At 39.9% G+C, this 27,967-nt stretch overlaps 3 protein-coding genes across 13 annotated transcripts in view; 2 read left to right on the top strand and 1 right to left on the bottom strand.

The window, feature by feature from the left end:
* Nucleotides 1–16,222, bottom strand: part of NUBPL (NUBP iron-sulfur cluster assembly factor, mitochondrial) — a 122,034-nt gene extending 105,812 nt beyond the window's left edge. The window contains exons 1-2 of one of the 2 annotated variants that reach the window (XM_072864073.1): nt 15,861–16,222; nt 6,574–6,657 (exon numbers count right to left, since the gene is read on the bottom strand). The gene's annotated coding sequence lies outside the window, so the exon portion shown is untranslated. The remainder of the gene's footprint in view (nt 1–6,573; nt 6,658–15,860) is intronic. The other variant, XM_072864076.1, reaches the window with a different exon arrangement.
* Nucleotides 9–11,144, top strand: DTD2 (D-aminoacyl-tRNA deacylase 2). The gene is made up of 3 exons (XM_072864084.1): nt 9–282; nt 6,383–6,452; nt 8,463–11,144. Exons 1-3 carry the CDS (start codon nt 184–186, stop codon nt 8,786–8,788), a joined length of 495 nt encoding a protein of 164 aa, XP_072720185.1. The 5' UTR covers nt 9–183; the 3' UTR covers nt 8,789–11,144.
* HEATR5A (HEAT repeat containing 5A) overlaps nt 12,887–27,967 on the top strand; it is a 75,426-nt gene continuing 60,345 nt past the window's right edge. For 4 of the 10 annotated variants that reach the window (XM_072864066.1, XM_072864065.1, XM_072864063.1 and 1 more), the window contains exon 1: nt 18,230–18,402. The gene's annotated coding sequence lies outside the window, so the exon portion shown is untranslated. Of the gene's footprint in view, nt 13,004–17,541; nt 17,560–18,228; nt 18,403–18,502; nt 18,651–27,967 lie in introns of those variants that run through there. The other 6 variants (XM_072864068.1, XM_072864067.1, XM_072864064.1 and 3 more) reach the window with 4 other exon arrangements.

The raw sequence follows: 27,967 nt of genomic DNA, 5'->3' as shown, positions 1-27,967 counted from the left end.
CCCCCCCTCCCAGCCGCCTGCGATCGCAGCCTGCGATCCGCCGGCTCCTGCCGACGGGGTACCGAGGCCCCTCGGGCACCGACGCGAGCAGCCCGCGGCGGCGGAAAGGCGTTACCCGGCGGCAGCGACCGGCCCAAGCACCGCGCACGCCCGCCCCCGCCCTCAGGCCGCGTGGGGCCCGCTATGGCGGCGGCGCGGGCTCGGGCCCTGCTGCAGCAGTGCGTGTCTGCCCGGCTGCAGGTGAAGCCGCCCGAGTGCGGCTCCGAGGCCGACTGGGTGGAGGTAACGTCTGCCGCGGGCCGCCTCCGCATCGCCCCGTCTTCCCTCGGCGCCGCGGGAGGCGGCGGCTCGGGCACCGCTCCGGGGTGGGCGGCGGGAAAACGCTCCGTCTCCTGCGCGCAGGCGCCGGCGGGGAGAGAGGGAGGGCGCGCTCCTGAGGTAGCGGTCTGTCCGCCCTGACAGAGGGTGCTCCCGGTGGTAACAGCAGGGACGAAACTGCCGTCCTTTCCCTACGCCTGGCCAGATCAGGAGTGCCTGCAGTAATGCCCGTGGAGCTTCAGGAGATCCCGGTTTGACTTGCTGTCTACACTTGCCTTCAAAACCTGCAGCCTGGCTCCGCTTAGGTTCGCTCTTCAGAGCTGGCTGCGTTGGAAGCAACCCCCGGGTGGTGGGCTGGCCCCTGCTAGCAGCCGAGCGCCTATCCGGCTGCTGCGGTACCCCGGCCGGGAGGGGAAAGAGGAACGAAAGGAGTAAGAAAACAAGTGGGTCAGAGGAAGTCAGGGAAATCACTTACCAGTTATTGTCACAGGTAAAACAGACTTGAGTTGGGGAATTTAAGTTAATTTGTTGCCAGTTAACATAATTAATTAGTGATTTGGGTATTGAAAAAACCCCCATATATTTAGACATTTGAGGAAAACACCTCCTTTTCCAAGCTAATCTTCACTTCAGACATCTTTCCTACCCCATTCCTAGTTTCCACTCCAGAGCCCTCTCCTTACCCCTCATTATTTACATTATAAGGTTACACTTATTATAAGGTTAGTTTCCAAACCTCATTATAAGGTTACACTTAGGCCCTTCAGCAAGGCAACAAGCAACACAGGAGGTTGGGACCAGTGCATAGCAGTTTCCCTCTGCTGCTCCTCATTCTTTCCCTGTGCTCCAGCATGGGCCCTCCACAGGGTGCAGTCCTTTCAGGACCATGACTGTTCCATCATGAAGCACCTCCTTCCCCTCTGATTTTGTTGTTTCCTCTTTGGCATTATCTGCCCTTTCTTAAATACACTTTCACTGAACTGCTACAAACTTGGCTGATGGGCTCAGCTGTGTACCTCATTAATTGTGTGATAGTGTACACTTGGAGAAGAAAGGCCAGGTAGAGCAATGGGACTATGGCAGCAGTAGTTCTGATATTTTTTTTTTCCCCAGACCTCTAACCAAAAATGAAATTTAGGATGTAGACCACCACACAGCTTGAGGAAAACACTGTAATTTCCCCCTTTTCCTCCTGTAGTCTCTATCGGGAGAGGTAGGTAGGTCTGCAGGCTCTTTGGGCTATGTCCTTTGAGCCCAGGGCTATTTACTGAAGCATGAAGGCTGCCCTTTGGGATGCAGTGTCCTGCTGTAGTTGTCGCTGTTTATGGATTATCTACACTAGAATAACTCATCTGTGCAGGTGTCAACTATTTAGCCCTTGGGGTTTTTTTGGGTTTGTCTTTTGTCTTTCTTAAAGACTACTACAACAGAAGGGGCTAAATAAGTCACTTGCATAACTTCTAAAAAGTAAAAATTCTAGGGCTTTTCACCTAGAAACACCTTCTAGGGTGTTTAAAGGGCTTATGAGTTCAACAAATCTGAAGAGAGTTCAAAAAAAAGTCTGTCCCTAGGTGTTTCCACTGTTTGTCTTTCACATTCTTCTTAAAACGTTTCTCTCCTTGTTCAGAAGAGACAGGTGGATCCATAAAACCTAGTTTCTGCAGCATGGTCTGGGAAACCAGAATGTTTTGCTCAAAGGAAATACGTGTCATATCACAGATACTGAGTTTAGCTGAAGTGCATCTGTGTGCATTGCATTATTAGCCTCTCGGTGTAAGGTTAATTATAGTGAAAGTCGCTCAGCACAGCATAAATTAACTTTAGGAGAAATATCCTATTTCTAGCTTGCTAATCTCAGAAGTAATTGTAGATCTAGTAAATAAAAGCTGAAATGTCATTTTGCTGGCTGTCTTTTAAACTGTCTGAAAAGAGGCATGTGTTACAGTTTAGAGATATCATGACTAATTCTATTACAAGGAAGTTATGCTGTTTATATTTCTTACTTGAAGTTTTAAATGACTTAACCAAAATCACTGGGAAAGTAATAGATTGCACTAAAGGAATCCGCAAGAGATTTGGGCAGTCTCAGCAGCAGATTTTTTTCAGACATGACCCTTACTAATACTTGTCATAGGTACTTAGGAATCTTTCCTGGATACCTGTGTCTTTTTAGGAGAAATCTGTTGTAACAAGAACTAGTCACTGTACAGCAAAAACCTATGGGAATTTCATAGGTTCTTTAGTATGACTACTTTAGAGGTCATTAGAAGGAATCTTCGCTGCTGACATTTTCTGGTAGGGTAATGTTACTTCCTATATATGCGTGTCAATGCAAAAATAAAAAATATAGACCTCATAAACTATTATTTACAGAAACCAGTGTGTTCCTGGTGATCTGTAACAACTTAAAAGTAGGTCCTCACCTTGAGAAATTTCTAGTGTACTATAAATAGCACATTATGTAGATGGCTTTGAATAGCTTCTGAGCTTTAAGAGACCCCTGTAGGTACTTTAGGAACTTGGGAGTGGATGTTTTTTATCTGGAAAAAGGTTAGGAGTGCACTTTTTATCAATACATGAACCACTGCTCCTCATTGTGTTTTCACGATTGAATTTTTCTGGCCTGTTGAGGATTACTGTGAATGTGATGTCTTGTTTATGGAGAAATGTTGGTTAGATAGCATCCATAATGGGTTTATGTATACAGCAAAATACGTAAGAGGAAAAAAGGAATTCTTTTAAATGCAGGGGAGAAATAAGGTGAGATTTGGTGTATTTCACAACTATGGGAGAAAAGAAACATAAAAATCAATATTCAGCTACAAAGTATAAGTGCTTACACTTTATGCAAAGAAAACTGCCTCTCCCTTATCTTATTTCCCTTGATTTGTCTTCTGGTTAAGATAGCAAAAAGAGGTGCAAAGTACCAGGCACAGACTTGTTCTGTGACCTGTGGTAGATGATGTAATCTCGTTTTGCTGCAGCTGAATGTATGAAATATGAAGAAATCTTCTCATGGGGTAGCAAATCTGAACTTGAAACAGAAATGTCAAAGAATATATAAATTAGTTTCATAAACTGGCTTCCGAAGGATTACAAAGTGTCTCTGTTTTCATTATCAGTTACATTACATTTTCCTGGGGGCCGGGGGGGGGATAAAGTTGAGATAATATTTTGCAGAATATATTTGGGTTTTGCTAATGAAATCCTGCAAAATTCAGATGAATGTATTTAGTCAGGAGGGTGAGGGAGGGTTTAGTTATTTGTTTTTCCTGCAAAAGAGCTAAAAAGGAGTATTTGGAGGCAGCATTGCTAAGGCTGGCTGTATGGCCTTAGGGGCTGGGTACTTCAACCCTTCGTGATGCAGGTTGCCTGGTCTGATGGTTACTTAGGACAGTTGTATAATAAACGCTAGTGTTGCAAAGTAGCATGCTTTGCTGGTTTATTTATGTAGGCATTTTACTGATAACAGCAAATCCACATAGAGTACAATTTCCCTGCCCAACTGCCTGCCTGTCACTATGTAAGTTCCTTGCAGTGGTTGTTTGCACATCAGCATGTTGAATTTGTAACCTTCTTATTTGTGTTATTTTGCTTGACTTTTCCTGCGTTAAATATAGCTCTGAAGAGCAGTCAACTAGTCTTTGATAGGTTACAGAGGACCTTCAGCAATTACAATGTTTTTGCTTTGGTTCAAAAGGTTTACACGTGCCCATTCCTTAAACTGGCAACAAGCACGAGTCTTAGGACATCTGAAACACTGATATAAGATCAGAGGACTGACATGCATTATTATTAGGTTAGCTCTTGAAATTGCATTCAATTTTACATCTTCTTTTCAATTAAGAAAATTAAAGAACAAAAAAATAAGACATAACAAGGTTGAAACATGGTCGCATGTGTTGAAAATAGTGTTCAACCACAGTTTTCAGTCATAGTTGTAACTATAAGCTTCAACTTAAAAATAGTTGAATAGTTTTCAGCTATAACATGGTTGAAAAGTATTCTAGAAGATCATAAACATGCACTATAAATAGAAGCATCCTCTAGCAGCTTTAACTTGTCTCTGAATTAATTTTTTTTCATTTAACCTTCTGTCCCTGTGATTTCCCTCAATATGTATGTCTCATGTTGTGATAAAAAGTATATTCAAAAATAAGCGTCAAATCATGAGAGAGGCAGAAAAATAATGAATGTTTTTACTTAATCTTTAGCTGTCTGGCCTTAGGACTTGCAGCTGTCACTTTATTTACCTTTTCGTCTTTTTATATGAGCTGCTTGCAGGATATGGTTACTTCTGTATGTGAGACTGTGCAAAAAATACTGTCACAAGTCTCAGTATTAGCATGATCTTCTGTGATGTGTGCTATATAGCAGAGTCACTTATTTCTAATGCAGTGGTCAGATGTATACAGTGTAAATGCGTTTGGCCTGTTTTATCACAAGCGTTCTTATTAGTAAGTATATGTGCATTGTTATTCTCTATTAATATCCTGATGCTGGTCTGTTTCTGGAATGAATATTTAGCTAAACATGTAAAGCTATCTAACTTTTGGCAGCCTGTATTTCTCTCCTTTATTCAAACAGATGGTTTGAAATGTCATTTGAGGTTCAGGCCATCAAATTCTTACAGTGTTTATGAAATATGGCAGTCATTTGTGAACCTGTATAATATTCTGCAGTGGTCAAAATGAGTTTTGAAAGGAGCCATTTAAAGCTTTTGAAAGATCTCGGCATGTGACATTTTGGCTACAAAGAGCGTTCTCTTTTTCCAGAAGTTAGTCACAAGAAAAATAGTTGAGAAGGCATAGCTCTTCTCAGTCATTGCCTTGAGCATTTTGTTTAATCTCTACAATAACAAAGGGATAAAACCTCATCTGTATAGCTAAGTTTTCTTCACCAAAAACCTTTATCTTTTAAGGAAAAGGGGGAGAGGGGAAAAAAAAGGTATTTTTAAGAAACTATTAACATTTCTTATCCTTTTGCTTTGATAACGTCAATATTAATGACTCTTTCCTGCCCCAATCTAGTTAGCATCTCTTAGGTGGTATTTCATAAGCTGATATTTATTTTTCTTCTAACAAAAATATAAGGATACTTATTCTTGACAAAGCAGTGGTGAGGTTTTTTAGATACTGTATGCCTTTCTTTTTTTCCCTGAAGAAGTTAAACCATTCCGGTATACTTGTGCATGAGACATAATTGCTGTTGGCTGTGGAGCCTATCAGTTTGTCTTAATAAAGCACAGGTTGTTGCACACTCATTCCTGTGAACTAACCATGAGAGTAGAAGAGCTACACAAGAATTGCCTTGTGCTTTCTCCTCCGTACAGACCTAATTCTTTCCTCAAATAGATAGTTCTTGCAAGTAGTCTCTGAATGTGAAAGAAGTGGCATATCCTTTACTCTGCACAAATCAGGGGAAAGGTCCCATTTCACCAAAAAAACTTCACCCAAACTGATAAATAATATTTTGAACAACTTTATAATATTCTGAACAGCTTCATAGTTGTTGGTCAACATATTTAAATTGGTCATTGTGTTTAAATCTTTAATTAACAGACTGTGTTTTTTCAGAATTATCCTGTACTAGATTACTTTTAACATCAAAATATAATTCAGTTCACTAGCAAGTCCTGTGGTGTTTGTCATGTTTCATAATTGGAAATAAACTCATAATTCTCACTGAAAATTATTTTATCTGTATGTTTGATAGGAAAAAAGCTTAAATTATTTCCTATGCTGGATTTAAGTACACTAATTTATCTTGTCACCTTGTCTATGTTAATACTGTACATTGTACATTCCAACTAAATTTGGCTTCACATGGAGCTAATAAATTGGCTTAATTGTATGTAGAAGCATTGTGCGGATAATCAGTATATATCTCATAAGCTTTCACAGTGTGGTGTGTAAACCTGATGTCTGAAGCTATACTAAATAATTAAAACTACTCTTGGAAGCTTTTTTGTTGTGTAGTTTTGTCATTTTTGATACTATTTTTAATGATGTGTGCATGGTGGACAATGAGAAACATTGACATAGTTTTCTGTAATCTTTCTTAGATCCAGAGAGGACTTGTTATCTACATATGCTTCTTCAAAGGTGCTGATGAGGATCTTGTTCCAAAAATTGGTATGATATAATCCTTATAAATTCTTGTATTGTTTGAAAAAGAAGAAAAGCAGTAGAGGCAGAGATGGCAGCAACTGTTTGGACAAAAAGCCTTCAGATAGCATCATTCCAAATCAATCACCTGGCTGAAAGAACAGCTTGGTCGGTCTTGTTTCTTTTGACAGTTGTCCATACCTCTCACTCTGTCCGTCTTCTCATGATCAACCTGTTAGAAAATCAATTCCCGTGATGATAACAATCTATCAAACAGAGAAAGCGCTGCACCTGCTGTTTGACATATTACATGAATCAAGCAACAGGTTCAGTCCAGAATAGAACTGAATTTAGAGAAAACTGTTTTCAAATAATTCATGGCTTGATTTGAGAAGTATTTTAACACTGATCTCGTTGTATGTGCAAGATATTTAGAATTATAGCCAGTAGAGGGAGTTGGGTGGATAACTAGTGTCCTTCCCATCTCATTTCAGAGATGCTATATACACTGTTAGCATTTCAAGTGCAGTTTTCTGGTTCAGAAGTGTAACAGCAATATCTGCAGTTCTTTCCCTTTTCTCCACATGCACTTTAACATTTACATCAAAGCAGATAAAATGCTGTGGATAAGTTCAAATGGTAGTGATTTCTGTCTTCACCCACTGTTGTTTTAGCTTGAGGTTTTTTGTTTTGTTACTGTTTTCTTCTTCATTTCTTCTCCCTCCTTTCCTCCATTAATAGCACTGGATCACCTGGGAAATTCCGTGATGCCCTGTATTCCAGATAAAAGTACCCCTTTTCTTTTCTGTGGCTGGCTGATATTAATGGTTTCACAAAAGGTTGTGTAACAATAGTGTATTTCAGGCTACTTGCTGGGACCAGCAGAAAGGCCTGGCAGTATGCAAGCACAGGTGCTATTGAAAATGCTGAGAGCAGCTCCTGGGGGGTTCTGTCCTGGTCTTGGAGGGCACGTCTTTCTGTGATGCTAAACTAAGTTGAAATCTTTTGGTGTATTTAAGGCTATGATATGAAAATTGATTTTGTGCTTGTGAGAGTTTCATGAGAGTGTTACTTGAGAATAATGACCTTTTCAGCTGTGTGGCAGCTGAAACAGGCCAGAAAAAGAAAGTTCTGTTTCCTATTAGGAGATTCATCCACGACTATCCTCCTTAAGTGTCGGTCTTACAGAATATTTTTTCCTAAATATATTTTGAAACTGCTTAAATTAGTGGTTTTGGTTCCTGAATCACAACTCAGCTCTTTGCTTTGAACATTTTTGAGTTTGGAGGCATGTATCTAGTTATCCTCACAGCTTTTACGGAGTTGGAGGAAATTTTGGGGGAATTATTTGATTTGTTATAGAAACAATGGAAAATATGTTAGTAAATGCATCAATTTTATTTGCAAGTTTATATATTCTGGCTTATGGGCCAAATTGCATCTCCGACCTTCCTGCCCATTTCCTCTCTCAAAAAACAAGCTGGCACCTGCATGTCTCGAAGTGGAGCACTGAAGGACACTGACTCCACTTGAGACCAAACCCCTGAGCTGTGGCTTCAGCCAGATCAGTGCTGGGTCCTGCTGCGAACTACTACCACCAGAATGAAAAGACAGTCAGGGCAGAAACTTCTCCAAAGTGCACTGAAGGTCGTGTTATCTCCTACAATGTGTAGTGTTGTGCAAATGTTGCCTATTTGAGTATCAGGCAATTAAGTTAGGGTCACTAATTGGATCCTTTGGGGGTGTCCAACTAGAATCAACTTTAGGATTTCAGACAGTCAACCGCTTCCCCCAAAAAATAACTCTTTAGACATATTGTATTAATATAAATATTCTTCACAATATTCAGACATCTTAGTTGGTTAATGGTATTTATTGACTGTCCATGTTTCATTTCATTTCATTAATAAAGAGTTTCTTTTACTTGAATAGTTTGTCATGTATCACAATATTTGTTGAATCTTGTTTATGATGTTATATTAGGTACCGTTTAATTTACTTGAGTTACACTAACTCTTATTTTATTTTTATTTGCAGTCAATATGCTGTTGAATGTTAAATTAAGTGAAAATGAAAGCGGCGAGTACGTTTCTGTTCTTGATTTACCAGGTGATGTGCTAATCATACCACAAGCTACCCTAGGCGGTAAACCAAAGGGAAGAAAGATGCAGTACCATGCAAACATTGAAAAAGAAAAAGGACTGGAACTTTATTCTCAGTTTGTGACTTTGTGTGAAAAAGAACTGGCTGCCAATGCCAAATGTGTGGAAGCAGGTGTTCTCGTTAAGCACGGCACATACGGAAACAGGCAGGTGTTAAAACTGGATACAAATGGACCTTACACTCATCTGATTGAATTTTGAAAAAATAAATTCTATCCTGGGTACCGTACTGGCTTGCAACTGTTGTCTTTTTTTTTTTTTTCATTTCTAAGCATTAATGTACTTAAATGTTTTGGGAGATACAGTGTAAGAAAGACTTTCACTCATCTGTACTGGTGTTGCCAATCCCATTAAATAGAAGGATGCCTGAGACTGCTTTGCAATAATGAGTATGTGTTTTATGTCCATATTCATCTGAAGTGTGTTCAAAATAATTGTTAATATTGATCCAATGAAGATGTGTAATTTGGAAGGCTTTATTAACAAAAATGGGGTAATGCATATGTTTCTTATGACAAAATAATGACAGAAGTATTACATGTATTAGCTATTGTAAAGTACGCTTGAGGAAGCGAAGTTTATAGATTAAAAAACCAGAATACTGTAGATGTACTTATTTGTTCCCAGATTTCCTGAGTCAGACAATTTTTGTCTTTCTGTCTTCTATCTATAAAATAGCAATGCTTTCTAGCTAACAAATGTATTGAAAGCACAAATGCAATGAATTTTTAGCCTGTTAAAGAGCAGGTACTAAACAAGAAAGTCCAGCCCCCTCCTCCACAGTGTGTAGGGATGGGACACTTACGGTAGTGCTAGGACTCAACATGGGCTATACAGGGAAGAAAAAGTGAGGCGCATCTAAAAACTGAAGTCAAGGCCATACCACTGAATGGCTTTCTTGAAGTTTGCACTCCGAAATCTCTGACGTGTTTTGATAGGCTGCTTGCTATAGCTTGGTCTGTGACCTCGCCACCTTGGTCTTATGGTCTACTCCATTCTTTCATAACAGAGCCTCAGGAAAAGGACTGAAATATTCAAATGAAAACAAAAATAAAAATGGTACAATGTATGCTGCCATCTCATTGTTCCCTCTGCCCCTATTGCTTCCTTCCAGCTTTTTGTCTATTGAATCTGCCAGGCAGAGATTAGATGATATTTCTTTTATATACAGTGTTGGCACATTTGGGGCCCCGTTCCCAGCTGACCCCTATGCAGTACTGTCATAAACATTATTAACAGATGGTGTAAAGAAGAAATAATGGGAAATTCTGTCTTGTAAGGCAATAAGAACAGAACGGCTACAATAAAATGTGGCAAATTCAAAACTGATGCAAGTGCATTCATCCTGTGAGTCAAGTTTCTTTTTTACTGCAGCATTATGATTTTTGAAGTCAGTAATTTAGCAGGGTTCAAAGTGAAATTAGACAATTATATGGTTTGCAGTAACTATCCAGAATTCACATTTAAATAATAAATTATTCTGGAAAATATGTAAAACCTCATCGTTAGCGAGCATGCCAGCTCGTGCAATCTTAAATTGTAGGTCAGCAGTTAAAAATATTCTGTCCTTATCTTTATTTCTTAAAAAACATAACTGAACTTGTAATCTGCAGGCTCAAACTATGCCATGAGAATCACATTTTTTGAACAGATAGAAAGCTCATAGTTTTGCTACAAGAGTAATGAGATTTTTCAGATTAACATAATATATGGTTCATAATTATGAAATACCTAAGGATGTTGAATTACTGGCAACTGGCACTCTCACAGTTGAAAACAACTATTCACACAAATGGCCTGGGAATATTAGCTAGGTCCCAAATGACATATTTATTCATTAATAATTAACAGTTATGATAGACACAATATGAGTCATATTCTAAGTTCTTACTAGCGACATTTAAATAAGATTGTCCTGATGTGAATAACTAATACAAGTTCTAATGAACTAATACAAGTTCATTATGATCTGTGTGCTTGAAAAAACTTTTTTTTCTTCCTCTTTCTGTTGGAGTCCAAATCCTAAAAAGTGCTGAGTAATACCACTTTTCACTGGCCTTACAGGAATTGCGGATATTCAGTATATCTCAAGAATTGATCCTTTGAGGTATAATACAAAGTCTGCAGGTTTTAATTTTTCTTTTTCCTGGCTCCAGAAAGATCTTTGGCAGCCTGGCAATTCATTCTCTGTATTTCAAGAACTCCGCAAGTTCTAAGAGGGATGAGCTTGAAAAAGTTTAGTGAAAACCAGACTTCAGACCAAACTCCATCTCATACTGATCTCTCATATAAAACCTGTACAAACTTATGTATATTTCAGTGGTTCCTGGGACAAGACAGAACTCTGGAGTTTCTGTAAAAAAGTGGCATCTTTGTATATTATGTTCCTGTTTCTGATTTATTTGTGTATCCATCTTGGAATACTGATTTCTGCTGTCCTCTGCTCCAACGATTGGCAGCTTGTTGAATGCTGTGCCCTTTGTACTGCTTTATTTATATCTACTATTGATTCACAATCCATTTACTGAAATAAGCCATTTCTGAATAACATGATGGACCATACTGATGAAAAAATTGATTAAAATTATATTTTCAAAGCCAAATGTGTATTCCTTTCTGCCATGAATATATGCTTTAAACAGATGACCTGACGCTGCTTTAAATAGTTCAAATATTCTATAACTAGACAAAAGCTCAAATAATTATCCTGTTCTACACTTATAGAATACGTATTGGAAGATGCTTAATATTCCCCACTTCCTTGAAATAAACTATAAAATCAGGAGTCATCATTATGCTATTCTAGTGTGGCCTCCAATTCAACTGTCACACAGTAATTGTTGTATCAGGTTTCTGCAACCTTGTTTGCAGCGTACACACCCAAGTGTGTCTAAGCTAAGCGTGCGTGGACTATGAACTGTGCTTATAAAACTAATGAGTTCAGGTGCAATAGCTTGTTTTCTAGTCAGCAGTATTCCTGCTTCTTTCCCTTGCCCTTCGTGGAAATACTTACCTCTGCTGCTACATGTGGTATGCAACATAATTATTAATCCAGAATTGGAAGGTAATAAGCAGCATGTAGCCCAGTAATACTAGTAACAATGCTGCAACTGTATTGCTATTGCTAGTAATAGTCCGCAGGCTTTGTCCTGAGTTTGCAAGACCTCAGGAAGGAGGCTTATCACATATGCTTTGTCTGAACTTTCCCTGATCGTCTTGGAGCTTTGGTTTTACTTGATTTAGCTGTAACAACAATTTTTCTAATGACAGGAGACTATGGCTACTTTGTTTTACTTTTGCTTTGCGTGGTGTAACCACAGTTTTTATATGGATATTAATAATAAGTAGTTATTCTGTGTAGAATTATATATTTGTGACTCTAACATAATGTTACAGTGTGCAGAAGTGAAGGCCAGTTAGAACAGCAACAACCTTGAGAAGTGAAGACACCAGCTGCAGTGTAGAGTAGAGGCATGGGACAATAAGAGATGGGGCACAGGCTGGCACTGAAGATCCCAAGGCTATAAACAACTTGCCAATGGTCAGTTAAAGTAATGCAGACCTGGAGCTGGACAAAACTAGTCTTAAGGGTAAAAAAGAGAAGAAAGAACAAGTATCTAAGATGTAATGCAAAATGGATAGTTGCAGACTAGTGAAGAAAAAGCAAGGTGTAAAACTTTATTAGAAAACATGTAACAATAGCCCCAGGTGGGAGCCATTTCCAAAAGAGGAAAAAGGAGAGAAAGAAGAAGAAACCATAAACACCAACATCATATTCCTACAGGCACAGGACTCTCGATGCTGATGATCCGCTGTGCTGCCTCCACCAGACGGAAGCGACAGGGAGCTGAACGGGTAAGCATGACACCAGGAGAAGGGGTAGGTACTAGATAGTGCACACATAACAATTTTAACTGTAGTATTATTATTGAGACTTTCTATACAATTTGTTTTTATTTCCTTTCTTTTCCTGCAATAATTAGATCTGGACCAATAATAATTCTTTGATTAGACTGCTAAGGTTGCAGTTATACTAATAAAAAATTTTGTGTGACTTCACACATAGGGTGGGTTTCTTTTTGCCCGTAACAAGATTTTGCACTCAACAGCTCCTGCAGACCATTGCTTCCCCATGTTGCAATGGCACCCACTTGATGGGCTGCTGGATATTAGCCAGCCTGTGTGGTGTTTTTCACCAGGCCCTTTAATGCAGCTGCAATGTCTGATCTCGTTTACCACAAAAGCTGCATGAAAGTTTCTTTCTTCGTTGTGACTCAGTGCAACCACTGCACTTTAGCCCCTCCTTGAGAACAAAGTCAGTTCCATCAGTCTGAGGCATCTACTGGGATTTAAAAGTATGATCTGGTGAACCTCAATCTCACGTCTGGTATAAAAACAGCATCTTTGGAGAAGGAGGTATGAATCTTTTAAGCTTCCATTATTTTCTGCTTTTAGTCTCTAATAGTGTCTACTTTGCTATATGGTCTCCCTCAAACACATTATGTTTCTCTTCTGGAGTGGCAGTGTGCCACAGAGGGCTAGAGTGGTCTCCAGAAATCCACAGGCATTACCTGAGGTCTGCCACCAAATCCCTATGTGACTGGCTTAATTTCTTAACTTCTTTGCGTCTCAATTCTCATCTAACAAATGGGTATTGAGGTTTTTTCAGTGTGTCGCTACTTAAGACTGTACACTGAGCGAAACAATGTCTACCACTGTGTTTAGTGTATTGCACAGCACAGTGAGGCTGGACTGTCTGTGAGATTCACCAGCTGCTTTATATTAGAAATCAGGGTCACAATTGCTGGGCGAGAACAGAAATCAGAGCTGCCTCCATAATATCTTTCTTGGGAAAACAGCACCCAAAGTTTGAGACTTTCTCTTAAGAATTTAGTGAATTTGGTATCTCCTATTCCTTCTTATTTTCTTGAAGTTTCCTGAAAGTAACTCAAAATTTGGGAATCCCTACAAGATTCTGCTACCAGAAGTGCTGTGCAACTACAGTTGAAAAGTAGATGACATATGTGGACAAGAAAAGAAACAGCAGATAGAATAGCCTGAATAACATGAATATATTACACATTTTCCATTTAAACCAATGCTGTCCACTAGTTCAATTACTGCCAGTGTGTGGCTTTGGGCAAAGCAATTTTCTGCTCCACTTTTTCCATCTGTGAGACAAAGAAAGAGTGAAAATGGGAGGAAAAGAGGTTTAAAACCATTGCTTTTTTTCTCTTTTACTAAAGGCAAAAAAATCATCTCTGTTCCTCTTTTTGTGTCAGAAGGCAGTATGCTCTCACCTCTTTCCACCTTTGTTGGGGCGACAGGAGTTTGCCTTTCTCTACCTCCTACCTTAGCTTCTGCCTCACAAATATGACCTGAGCTAATGTCCACAGAACGCTTTGAGTACCTCAGTGAACGGCATGGTTTCACTACAAATAACACCCCATCCTATTTCTAAAATAGGAGTGACCCAGGCACCATGGAAAAGTAAATAAATGGTATTCCTGTTGCACTGTTCTAGTTCATATATATTTATGTATCTTGCTACTGTGAATTTAAGATTGCTTTCTATTCACTTTAATTGTGTTTGCCTGTGTAAGTGCCACAATATACGCCCTCTTACATCCGTATGTATTAAAAATGTGCAAGTAAGGAGCTTAAGGCTATTTAGATGTGCTCCGCTAGAAAAGAGACTGCAATGTAGGTTTTGGATTAACAGTGAAAGCAAAAGGTTCTTGGGACGCCTTAAGATTCAGTTGGCAATCCATTTCTAGATCTCATTAATGTGCAGCTGATTCTTGTCAGAATACTTTATCCAGGATTCTTCAGGTATTTAATTTAAAAATTTACAAAATTATATTATTCATGTTTACCAGTGAAGATTGATCATTTATTCACATGTTGAACTGTTTGAGATATATGTGTCATGGTTTCGATAAGAGACATTTCCCTTTCTTATTTCCCACTTCCATTTTGGTAGCTGTATCTAACATTATCTAGGCATGCATAATAGTTTTATTTACATTTTAGGATTAAAAATAACAGCAGGACTGTGTAATTGCTTGGCAGGAATTCAGGCTTTGTATTTTGTGATAGTACAAAAAGCAACTGTATTGGGAATAAAAAGAAGTCTAGCAGTATTTAAGCATGAAATAAAAGCATATATTATTTTTGATATTCAATCTGTAAAAAAGAAAGATTCATAACTAAGGCTTTGCAAAAGCTAGGACAGACCAAACTGTACTGGATTCTACATACCTCCAGAAGGCAGCTACTCCAGGGACCTGAATGTTTCACTTTTGGGATTAGAAACACTTAGTTACTGTCTCAACCGAGGGAGCACTGACGGGCAGCCATGGATGCTAAGGGCTGCAGCAGTTCTAGAAATGATCATGTTATAATGTTTATAGGCACATTAATGACCTTCCTCAGATTAAAGCCAAATGTAAATTGCTTGTTGCTGTTGGTGTAACTGTTTGCAGAATCAGACCGTAATGGTCTGACCCTGTACTTAAATGGGTATATTAACTGTATAATATAAATGCAAATGTAAAGTAAAAATAAATGTTCAGTCTTATAATTAATCTAAAGACATTCCTTCTTACTGATTTTAAAATAGAATGGAATTTGGTTTTGTTTGCTATGTAATTATTTGGTGATGTTTCATCTGCTTTAAGTCAGGCTCCTAGTCCTGCGATTCTTACTCATGCGTAGGCAGGCCCACTGAATTCAAAGGAATACATTCTTTTCTCTTCCTCTAGAGTCACTGAGGATTATAAAGCTGTAAGAAAGAAAATATTTAGCTCAGAGGCATATGTGACTGTATAGATATTCTACTATGACTGGAATTTGTATGGCAGAACTGATTCATGCTCCAAATCAGTCAACCCACTTTACCAAAATAGACTAACTAATGAGAAGACTAATCAGTAGGTTTGTGCGTTGCAGTTATGTGCCAGTTGCTTATTTTATTAAGTAATTTGCTATTGAAGCTCAGTCAGGACTAATGGGGAAAGGGGAAATTGAATTAATACATGGTGAATACATTTAATTGTCCTATTTTTGTCTGTTTTAGAGCAGAATACTATAAACTTGCATGACAATATTTTTTATTTCAGATTGAAAAGCAGAAAGATAAAACTGGCATGCATTGCTGAAGTACATGCTAATTCGGATCAGTGCACGGTTAACACTCTGTTGACCAATTTAGGGAAAAAATTGTTTTAAAGAATCAAGGTTAGCTATGAATCCAATAAATACAGATTCTTACCCTCATGTAAGTACTGCTGGCACAAAGCAACCCTGAAGCTGATGTATCCGGAGATGGAAGGAGCATCCTGCATCAGTATCCCTCATTATTCCAACTGATTCGTATGAGTTGAGCATTAACAGAGCATTACTTAGAGCTGATATCATGTATACTGGGGGCTGCGTGAGATCATTCTTGGGAAGAACTGAGCAAGACTGTATATCTTACTGATGATATTTTGTCTTGCCCTGCGCTCACATAACGTTCAGCATTATGAGATACTAATCTTGAGTGGGACTGTGCCTGTTACCACAACAGAGTGAATAATCATCGTAGTAACAATAATGCAGCCATAATCTTCTAAAAATTATTCTAGATTTGGTTTTGTTTATTTGTTTCTGAGCTAAACATGATCAATCCTTCACAAACATTACAAGGTCTTTCTGTTACCTCAGGACTGTCAGGTAGAGCAGCCTTTGGTTTTCTGGAGTTCATTATGGATAACGTCATAACACCAACAGCCTTTGAATATAAATTGTTCAGTTGACCTTTCTCACAAGTTGAATGGCAGATCGCTTTACGTTGAGCAGTGGCAACTCATCTTCTGATCAAAATGAGGTTAACTGAGCAAATAACTCTTTCCTGGGGGTGTACGTTATTTTCAATACCAGGGGTTAACACCTTTACACTAGTAGGAGTTTGTAGAGTTGATTTCTGTGAAATATACTACAGAAATAGTTTCCTGCTTCAGGTATGAGGCATTTATGTATTCTTCATTACCACATCCATTGGCAGAATTTTTTTGTAAAAGGTCATTGCATCAATGCTCGTGTTTCTTTATCGCTGGTGATTTAGTAAAAATGAAACCAGTGTCCATATACGGTAATGCAGCCTGGTGCTCTTGGCATCTATAGCAAAATGTAATCAGGCAGTTCTGTGTGCACTCTTTGAAATGTTCCTCAGTGGTATCATCTACATGACTGAATACAGATGTGCACAGAGGATCACACTGCACGTAAACTTTACATGTTGAACCTATTTGAAGATGAATTTACAAGGTCATGTAAGGGTTAGACATGATTTCAGCTCCTATGCTTATGCATCTCAGGCATTGTTCCCTCCCCATGATGGTTTGCACCACTTCAAAGAAGACGGTTCCAGAGAACCCATTTTGTGGAGAGGAATCTTAGTTTTCCACTTTGAGGTTTAACCTATGTCACACTGTGGGAATAAGAAGACAAGAGATCATCTTTAAGATTTTTTGTCTAGTCAAAACCAGTGTTTCATTCCAGAAGGCATTATTTCTTCAACTTTGTAGCAGCAGCTGAGGTAGCAGAATTAAAACAGAACATCTCAATTCTGCCAAACTAACTTGTTGCCAGCAGAAACCGGACCTGATGTCTGTCTTCCGGTTTGCTCTGCTAGATACTTGGTAGGATGTAAAAACAATCCAGATGTGGCTGGGCATCAGCTACAAAACTACAGTAAGACTATTGTTTGTTTATTTTTAAACTAAAAAAAATGGTTGTGACATCTGTTTTCCCTTAATGAGGGCAGAACTTCAACTCTGAAGGCAGAATGCAGAAAAAGAAGATCCCCCCAGCAGAAACTTTCTCATGACAGTGAATTTGCTTATGAACATTTCCAAGGGTGGAAGTCCATTCCCAATGACGTAGCAACCTCTTTCAGTTGGAGCACCTACGCAGTAGAAAAAAAACAGGTGAAAAACCCGGAGGAGCCCATGTCTGACCTTACCAGTAAGACACAGAATGACTCGGTGACTTGGGATCCCACCTCGATTTGAGTTCAAAGCTTACACCGATGAAACCCAAGTGTAACAACTTTTGCAAACGTTGGTTTTGGCAAATGGTTAAGAATATAAACGGGGTGTTTCTGTAACCGTCCTGGTGTAGCGGCAGGGTCCCTCTCCAGAAAGTACAGACGGGTGTCTGTGGGGTGGAGTGAAAATCAGAAGTCACGGCATCTGATCGGAGCCAGGTACAAATCGCAACAGTGCCAACTGAGCCTCTTTGAAAAAATCACCAACGGGGGTTTTTTGTCGTTGCTTTCGGTGGGAGAGCGCTAGCTCCGGCCTGTGCCCCCCTCCCGCTGCTGCAGCGAGCGGGAGCAGCGCAGAGCTCGTTCTCCGCCACGGCGCCCAGGCGGCTGCAGAGCCACGGAGCGACCCGGGGGCGGGCACTCCGTCCCCTCCGGCACCCCGACACTTCGCCGCGGCGTGGCGGCTCCCCCCCTCGCCGCCGCCCCGGGGGCTCCGCGCCGCCCCAGGCCGCTCCCGCCCTCTCGAGAGCCGAAGCCCGCGCCTGCCACCGCGGGCGCTCGATGGCTCCGGGCCCGATTGCACAGCCCTGAGCGAGGACACCGCCCTCCGCCCTCCCCGCCCTCCCCCTCCGGCGGGCGGCAGCGGTGGCGGCCCGGGCGCAGGCCCCCGCCGCCCCCCCCGCGCCGGAGGAGGGCGGGCGGACGGACGGAGCCGAGCGCCGCCGCCGCCCCGCAGAGCGGCTCGGGAGCCTTGCGGCGGGGCGGGCCGGGCCGTGTCAGCCAGGTACCGCGGGCGGGCGCGGAGGGGCGGAGGGCGCCGGTCCTGCCCCGCCAGCCGCCGGGGCAGGCGGGGAGTGGGCGTCCGAGGGGGCGAGGAAAGGGGCGCGGGGAGCCCCGTCGGCCGCCTGGGCGAGGGCGCGAAGGCCCGCGGGGAGCACGGAGCCGCCGGGGGAAGAGGGCGCGGATGACCGTAGAACAGCGGGGTGCCAGCCCCCCCGCCGGGCGGGACGGGATGCCCGGGCTCGGCGCGGGGTGAGGAGTTGTGTGAAGGCGGGCAGGAGGGCCGAGGGGAGCCGGGGAGCTCGCTGAGGGGCTGGCGCTGCCCGAGGCCTGCGCCTGAAAAGTGCTCGATCACCCCCGGAGCTGTCGGGGTGGGTGGGTGAGGCAGAGAAGCCGGCTCTGAAGCCGGCGGCCGGGCGGCTCCCGGGCTCCCTCAGCCCGCCCCGTCCTGTCCCGTCTCCCGGCGCTGCGGGGCAGGTCTCACTCCCGTGAGGGGAGCGGAGAAAGGTCTTCTCGTCGCGGGGGCGAGGCAAGCCGGCCACACGCGTGGTGCCGTCCGGGGGTCGTCCCACCACGCCGCCTGGGTGCCACGGGGAGGGGCGGGAGAGCGACCGTGCCCCCGGGTTTGGGGTAAGCAGGGGAGGGGTGCGGGGTAGGCGAGGGTGGGTGTTTGCCTGGTACGGGTCGATACAGATCCTAAGACTCCAGGGACGGATTTGGCCTTCACTTGCAGCGAGTGTTCATGTTTTTAGGGGCTGCTTTTATATTTTCCTATAAATCTTTTAAATTAAGAATAGTTCGGGAGGAGGGTAGCAGCATTGGACATTGTGGTATGCAGAAATGTTATTGCAGGCTATTGCAGTTTGAATTCCTGGCTGCCCAGATAGGACAACGAGCGAGTCTACACCGTATAACTGGTAAAAACTTTGCACAGGGATGTAAAACCTGTAGAGTTGCATTAGTGTTGAAATTTTGGAATGAGGGAAAGAGTCATAGACGTTGTAAGTTTAGTTAAAATAAGAGTAAAGTTTATTGAGATATGGGTGGAAGGGTGATAAGAGAGGAGGAAGGCGATAAAGTTAAGGTGAGTTCAGCTTTGTGCTTCGATAAATGAAATTTGATGTTTTGGGAAGTTTGGATTCATTATTTGTAATGTTTCTTTAAGGGTGGGTTTTGATTTAGTAGGACTAGTCATTTATAGTTGTGACCATGAATTCTATTAAACTTTTATTTTAGTCTCGCATGCCGGAAATATTTTCCCCATCTTCATAAACAGTCGAGCTATATGTTTTGGTGTTTTGCTACCTGATATGTAATATTCTCAGCTCATGTATTGAAATAACAGTTGAGACCCAGAAGATAGATTACTTCTGGTTGTGTGCTGAATGAAGTTTGGGTTTCTCTTCCTTTTCCTGATGGTTTGACACAATGAAAAGGAGGTGGGGGAGGGAGGAAGCCAGTTTAATGTTACACTAAGTCTAGCGATATATTGAAAACTTGTGCTTGATTCTTGAACAGAGGATTGTTTTTGTTGTCAGTAAAATATCCAAATTACTGACTAGTTCATGATGTTGTATCCCAACATGTCAAAAACTTTGTTACTCAATGCAGGGTGATCTTCTATTTTAAAATTCAGAACATCCTAATGAGGCAGGAGGTTAGAAACACCTTCTCACAAAACCATCTTCAGGTTGTGGAATGTTTGTTCTATTCAGCTCTTACCCTTGCAATTTTTACTGTTTTAAGGAAGCAGAACCTTAAAAAAAGACATGACGTATGTCTACATCTACATTGCAAACCATTAAATAATGAAATCTCTATACAGTTACATTTTTTTGAGCTATTTTGGAGTTTTCTTTGGGGAACAGCCATTTAAAATATCTAGAGAATCAACCATCACAGTGAGGTATGGCAGTGATTTATGCCTGGATAGTGGTCTCTGATCTGCCCAACAAGTCTCCTACAGAGTCTGCACCTGTGAGGGCTTCTGCTGCTAAATTTCTGTGTTGGTGTATTCCAGTGCAGTTGAAGTCTAGTCATAGCACTAGTTAAGCTCGTACAATGATAGCCATAATGATTTTCAGGAAAAATAAGTATACTTTTCCAGGATTTCAGGATATCTTCAGCAAAAATTTCCTGTGGTTTAATTTAATGCTAAGCTAGACTGGATTCAGCATTTACCTTAATGGAAAACTGGTAACTAAAATCAGCCTGCACTTTGGATTATCTATATGCATGTATATCACCTACTAGAAGTCAATTTAACATTTTAACAAATAATTTAATTCCATGAAACTCCCATCATTGTGACAAAAACCCCCTGTCAGTATACTCAGTTTGATATACAGTATACTCAGTTTGATATATTTTGGCTATATTGGATAAACAATATAATCTACAGTGTTGTTGGGAGTAAAGCCATGTTCAGACATATATTGAAATTATTTTTAGGATTTAGGTGGATGTTTATACTTATGTTATTTTTGTGCACTTGCCTTGCTATCACACCAGCTTTCAAACCTGCAAAGAAATAAACCCAAAGCATTCTATGCATTTTTATTCAGACTGAAGTTAATTGCTTTTTGAAGTTTAGTTAGTCAATTTTTTTTTTTTGGGGGGGGGAATCTTTTAAACTCACTTCGTCAGAATCAGATTTCCAGTTATGATACTGTTTTTCTAACTATTAGAAGCATTACTTAATTGTTTATATGCAGTTTGCCAGGTTGTCTGTAAATAAAGTCATGTTCTGAGGTCCCTGTAATGGAGCCAAGTTTATCTTTCGACTTAAAACTTTCGGAAACGAACTTAACTAATATTCAAGAGTTGTGGGTGCTAGGGGGGATGGACCGTGCCAGTAGTGCCTGCTGTGGAGCTCGAGAAATGGCTGGTTTATATATTTCAATAACTGAATGTAGCTGTTTCTTGGTTTCCTGGAATAGTTGTTCTCATGTGGAGATAAAGATTAAAGCTATGATAAGAAAAGCAAAGTACATACACTTTTTAACATGATGAATGAATGTCTTCCAAAATCTGAGTTTTTAAAAATGTCTTGAATACTTTGCATTGCTAAAACAGCTATTGCATTTCCAGGCACATTTTTTCAGGGTATTTTTTGTCTAGTTATGTCAAGCTTTGTCCTCAAAACTTCACAGAAATCATTCAACATTCCTAGAAGACATTGTCCTGTCATTTCTTTCACACTTCAGCAAATGTATATTGTGTTGTAGTTCTTATCAATGTCACCGTTATGTATGAGGGTTGTGGGTGGTCACATTCTTTGTGTGAATATTTTTAAAACCAGCAAGCCCAGAACAAGGATTCTGATAGATTTCACTTAGATCTTTGTTGCCTTTAAGCGTTGTTGCTTTTTCAGATACAGGGTGATTCTTCTGAAACTTGGAAATCAATAACTTTTGATAAGCATTTTTTTAGGAAAATCAGTCGTTTGGAACTGTTCCTGTGGGAGTAAACAAGTACTTTGTCTGAGCATCACTGTTCACAAAACATCAAAATACAGCCCTTTTGTTTTGCAACACAGATGAAAGTAGCTTAGAAACTAACAAGAATTCTGTTTGGGCTGCATGATATTTGTTCTTTAGCACAGTGTGAAATGCTATGTGAACATGGCAAGACCTACATGGAAGGTGCAATATATGAAGATGCACTCGGATTACATCTTTAACAAGTACCTGTGTAAATGCTACCAAATTTTCAGTGGTAGAATAGATGCATAGTTTTCCTGGGGCAAATTGCTTCATCCAGAACACTGTTAAGCGGAGACCCTGAAAGAAAGGCATCTTGTTTCAACATCTATGATTTCAGAATCATGTTTCTAAGCTGGCTAATTGCATACAAATATATAATGTAAGTGGAAGTTGTCCCAGTTTGAAATCTTTAGCAGTAATTAGAGGAAATGGATGGTTGTGTAATAATCTGTTATTTTTTATTGCTCTTAGTCAAACAGATTCTTCATTGCTTTTTGCTATTTGGAATGAGCATGTGATGCAAGTGTGTACGTATTTTTATTTAAAAAGGAAGATAGCTTGATTTGTGAGTGGAATTGAAACCCTTCATAACACAGAACGTGCAATAAAACATATGAGTACTCAACTGCGAGATTTACTATCTGGTGTGCTTTTCACATGTTAGTGCACTTAAAATCTGATATTAAGAGTTACAGTTCTGCTTGATTTAAAAGTCTTAAAATCTTGGACCTTCTCCTCCGTGGCCTAGTTTTTGTTTTTCCATGCCTTTTGGGTTGTGGTCTTGTGATGACTTTCTCTTGTGGCCTGTTCTTGCAAACTGCTGTCGAATATCACTGTTAGTCCCATCTTCTCCATGCTTCGCTTCAAATTTCCCCACTGCTGACCAATATAACATAACACTGCAAAATACCTGGCATTCTTATGGCAGTATATTAATTTTGGATGAAAAGCAATCAAATCTATTTGATGCCAAGGAGTAATTTGATCCAAATTGATGAGACCAATCACTGATAAATTCAAGCATGTGTGTGTATGCATTGAAAGACTGGGCTCTGATTTCATAACCTCTTTGTACTCCTCCTCATCAAGGGTTTAATAAATTCAACATACCAACATTTCTGCTAAAGAAACAGTCGGTCTTCAGGGGAGTTAACTTTCTCTTTCTCTCTTTTTAATTTTTGTTTCCCTCCTCTTGGTGTCTTGGTGCTGAAATGCCCTAAATTTGCTTATATGTTTTCTTTGAAACTACATGCAAGAAAGCAGTGAAAGGGCACATAAAGTTCTCAGCTTTTTTTCAGTGGAGTGGGAGGCCAAGAGTGATTAGCACTGCTGGACACAAAATGTATGCAGAGGGGTCAATGTTATGTTGGGACCAGCAGTTACCTGCTATTGCTGCATGTGGCTCTGCAGAGTGAAAAATTTAAGGGTTCTGTATATAGAGAAAAGGCACAGGTTGGCTGAATGCTGAGGATCCTGCCACACAAAGGATGTTGGAGTACTGATGTACTTACGCTGACACTTTTATTTAGCTTCACCTTTTTGCGATGAAGATTTTGAGGCAGTCTTTGCTTCTGTGTGTTAGTTGGTAATAGTTTGTAGAAGTCAATAAGTAAAAGGCGCCCTGTCTTTTGATTAATAATAAATACCTTTCTCTAGCTGTTGAATATTGCCACTTCAATATATTTCCAGTGCCTAAACTCCAAGTTCATCTGAGCTGGAATTTTAGTTCTTTTTTATTTCTTATCAAATTATTAAGATTCTGTCATTGTAGTTTATTTAAATTAGATTATTTCTATGTGTGCTATAAATTGTAGCTAGATTACAGCTGAAGATAACTCAATCCTTCATTCCCTGGGCAATCAGGTCTCCCGTTTGAAGTTGCAGGGAGTTTGATCCTGCACTTTTTGTCTTTTCTGGATCCCTGTGCCTCCTCATGTTTGCCTACTAGCATAAATGATACACTGTAACTATTGGATTTTGGTCTATGTGTCATTCATCAGTAGCTGAGTTTGGCTGGTGCTTTAAGGTGGTTTTTCAGCCCAGCTGGCAAAAAGAGCATCATACTCAGTTTCTCTTGTCAGAAGTAAGCCTGAGGGAGCTGGGCAGGAGTTGTGTTTGTTTGGGAGACACTCTAAATAGGTATGTGCAAGGGCTTAACATAGGGTTGAGCATCGATCATCTTGCCATGCAGTCAGCTCAGATGCATGGGTAACGATCATCCCATTAAACTTTTAAAACAGTGCTGCAGGAGTAACATTGATCTGAACTGTTAATGACTAGAACTAAACGTGTCAGGCTGGAAGGCTTTCTCTTAAATGTATCGGTTCACTACTTAGTTAGATGATAATAAATCTTGCTTTCTGGGCAAAAAAACATGAATTTGAAGTCAGTTAAAATACCACTGCGATGCAGTGAGGGACAACTTGATGCTAATGAACGTGCTTCAGCTCTGTTTTTCAGCAGTGTCATAGTTATGACATTGATTGTGTAGTCAGCCCAATGGCAGCCATTATGAAAACACTGGTAATTATTACTGGTAATTTTTTAATCTTACTCATTACTATTACTCACTTTTTACTATTACTCATTACTAGCAATGAGTAACAGTGATAATTTCTTAAAAGAATAATGTCCTTTTTACTTCTCTGCTAGACTAGTCTTCAGTACAAAATTGAACCCACAGGTTTATTATCTTTATGCTTTATATCAGATTTAATGCAGAGTTATTTTAGTACTTGTGAAATTAGAAAAATATAAATAATTATTATAAAGTTATACAGCACTTTATTTTCTTCACTATGTAGTAGATGTAAAGGACCTAGATCCTCATCTAGATTATATACTAGATCCTCATCTAGTATCGTGCTCAGAGAGCTCAGGTTGATCTGATTTCTGTTTGAGCAGCACTTGTTCCTGGCAAAGACAAACTGCTGGAACAACAAGAGATCAAATGTGAGAAGTCTTAAAAGAAAATAAATTTGTAAGTACATACTTGATCTGTGTGGTAGTTTCCATTACTTGTGCTGATTTTCCTTGAAATGATGAGTCATAATTTAACGGCTTAATTTTTTAGTGAGAGATCAGTTAGGAGTCTGCTTTATTGCAGATTATATTTTTTTAATTTTTTTTTTAATGCAGAAACAAAATATGCCATGAGGTGAAAGGAAAGGGAAAAGTAAAATTAATTAAGTTACCACTGCTGCTGATAGCTTTTTATTTGTTGTGTATTAATTTTTGTCTGAGACTTCCATGTGAAAGAGATACAACAGTCTATGGACTGCTTCCCTCAGCTTGTAAAGCCTGAGAAGATTAGCTATCTCAGAACAAACTTGATACACGTAATAGATCTATTTTGAATTTCAGCTTGGTTTTTTGGCTCTGTTATAACTTTGTCATGGGTGATCTGTTGGTTCTCATATTTTAAAGCCAGTTGCTAAAGGCAGTTACTCGGATCCAACTTCCCCTGGTTCAGTCATCTTTTTTTTTTTTTCTTTTTTCTTTTTTTTTTTTTAAAGAAGACTACAAGTCCATTTTTTCTCTCTGTGGTTTATCAGGAACTTTTGAAACTCAGTTGCTGTTGCCTTTTAATGCTTGATTCACCCTATATTCCTTTCAATTTACAGGGCAGTGTTCCATCTAGTGCTTTTTCTAAGAGCTTTTCTGAGCTCTTTCCTGATCAGTCTTGAACAATCCTGCTTGCCAAATTGGCAGTCGGCAAATGAAAAATTTTTCATCAGTAATAAGTAGGAACAACTTCTGCCTTGTCCAATAAATCTTTGTGACAGTTTTGTAGCATAGTGTAAAGGTAAAATAAACTTACCTCATAGGAAAAAAGAGGGATTTTTGATTGATCTGCTCTTGTAGCACTGATGGGAAAGTAAATCTTGTAATTACTTCAGTTATCTGAAGACAAAACCAAAAGGGTGGTGCGTCATGCTAGCTAGAAAATTCAGATTTTTTATCACCCATGTATGCCTTTTGAGTTTTGTTGATGGCATAGTATGTGTTTCATTCGATGAAATTTCACATTTATTTTTCCAGATTTCTTTTTCAGATTAAGAAGAATCAAAATCATAACACCAGGGGAAAGGGACTTGCAAATAATTCAACATTTTTAAACATGGGTTTCATGTAAAGATGGATGCATCTTTACATGCTTAGCTTGTACTTGCATCGATTTACTAGTGTGTGAGGATGTTTGAGAAACTGTAATAACCACAATGACTGGCGTAACATTCAGTCTTTCATTGTGCTTGCATAGCCCATCACGTGGGTATGCCATGCCTCTAATTAGAGCAGAGTTGCACAAGTTGCACTTGTCTGGACTGTATGTGTTTAGGTTTGATGTTTTCTTCTGCACTTAGAAATTGCCTAGTAACATCTTGTATGCATAACAAGGACATATTTAATGTTAATCAAACCCAGCTTGTCCCCATATTCTGTGCTTGTGTTCTGTTCTGCATAGCCTTGTAAGCACTGTGCCTTTGCGTTGTTCTCCAATCTGACTGTAAAACCAATATGCTGCAGTAAAAACTTGATTCCCTACATTCTCGCCTTTCTTCTCACAAGGTTGTATGCCTGTGCCCTTTCTTTATTATTATTTTTGAAGCTTCGTAAGTATCTCTGGTGTGCAGGCTTACAGCTCATAAAGGGGAGTCTCAGTAGGTGTTTGGGATAAGTTTTTTTGATAGGATGGAGAGTATACTATTTTGTACATAGCTTTGTGGAACCCAGGTTTGCTTGTTGGCCAGCACTGGAAAGATCAGGTGTGTGATTTTTTTTTTGCTGAGTGGTTAGTTCTCAGTTTCTACAAAACTAAATCTTACATAATGAACAATCAGCCTCTGTAATTCAGAACTGATAGTCTTTCCTCTGAGAAATGCTAGCGTTTCTAGTTATGTTAGCAGGTGTTCATTATAAAGATCAGCAACTACACCATAACATTTTTCTTTTTTAATTTAGACTACGCAAATCCTAAAAAAAAATATTTCCAGTTGTGTTTTGCAAATATGTGCTTATATAGTAGAAGTGTCAGATACAGAAACATGTTACAATAATAATTTCAGTGGAACAACATAAACTTTTATCTTTGACTAACGTTAACAGAAGAACGTATGTCGGCAGTGTGAGTTGTGGGCAGGATAGTTGACAAAATGTAGACTCATCCAGGTTGGAAAGGGCCCTAGGAGGTCTTTTTGCCCAACCTTTTGCTCAAAGAAGGGTTAACTCTGAGTTCAGACCAGGTTGCTTAGGGTTTTGTCCAGTCTAGCCTTAGAAACCTCTGAGGGTGTTCTGCAGCCTCTCAGCATCTGTCCCAGTGGCTGATAATCCTTCCAGTGAAAATCTTTTTTTCTTCTGTCCAATTGGAACCTTCTCCATTTCAATTTATGACACTTCTGGTATTATTCCCTGACATACACTTCAGTAAAGAACCTGTCTTCATCTTCCTGGTAATCTTCCCTTGTGAAGGCTGCTGTTAGGTCCCCCTGAGCCTTCTCTTCGCCTGGCTGAACCCTGGTTTCCCAGGCTGAAAGAAGTTTAGACTACTTGTAAATCTATGTGTACTTTTAATTTCTTCTTGACTTCATTCTTTTAAAGACTGATTGAAAACTGATTACTTTTAAAATAGCATGCAACCTGTATTTCATGTCCTGCCAGACTAGGTTCAGGTTGAATGAGTTTTAAAAGGAAATGGTTTTGCCCATTGATTCGAGTATTAAAATTTTATCTGGGAGCTAGGAGAATGGATTGATAATCCTCATGTCTTTTTGTATCCATAGTATTGTATGTGAATATTTCAGAACAGTTGAGTCACCTTTACCAGCTGTGCTGGTTGTTGATTTAGACATGAGTGCTGTTGCATTGTTTATGACTTAATGATGAGCACATGGTCGTTCATTATAGCATTCCAGATTAATATAAGTATTTTCCACCTTTGCTTTTTTAGATATATTAAAGTCATGTAGGTCTGATGAAGGCACTGAAATAATCTTCCTAGAAAATAATTATGGTATTATGTTGTCTGAGCTTACTTTTTTTGTTTGTTTGTTTTAGAATTAATCTGCTTTAACAAAACAGAAATAA

The sequence above is a fragment of the Ciconia boyciana genome, chromosome 6, assembly GCF_034638445.1.
Source record: "Ciconia boyciana chromosome 6, ASM3463844v1, whole genome shotgun sequence".
Lineage (NCBI taxonomy): Eukaryota > Metazoa > Chordata > Aves > Ciconiiformes > Ciconiidae > Ciconia > Ciconia boyciana.
The sequence above is the reverse complement of the archived record's forward strand: the minus strand, read 5'-3'. Positions and strand labels throughout refer to the sequence as shown.

Excerpts from the sequence above, each read along its gene's own strand:
- DTD2 (XM_072864084.1), top strand. The coding sequence starts at position 184 with ATGGCGGCGGCGCGGGCTCGGGCCCTGCTGCAGCAGTGCGTGTCTGCC. Across the intron at positions 283-6,382 it reads CCGAGGCCGACTGGGTGGAG|ATCCAGAGAGGACTTGTTAT; the intron begins GTAACGTCTGCC and ends AATCTTTCTTAG. Across the intron at positions 6,453-8,462 it reads GGATCTTGTTCCAAAAATTG|TCAATATGCTGTTGAATGTT; the intron begins GTATGATATAAT and ends TTTTATTTGCAG.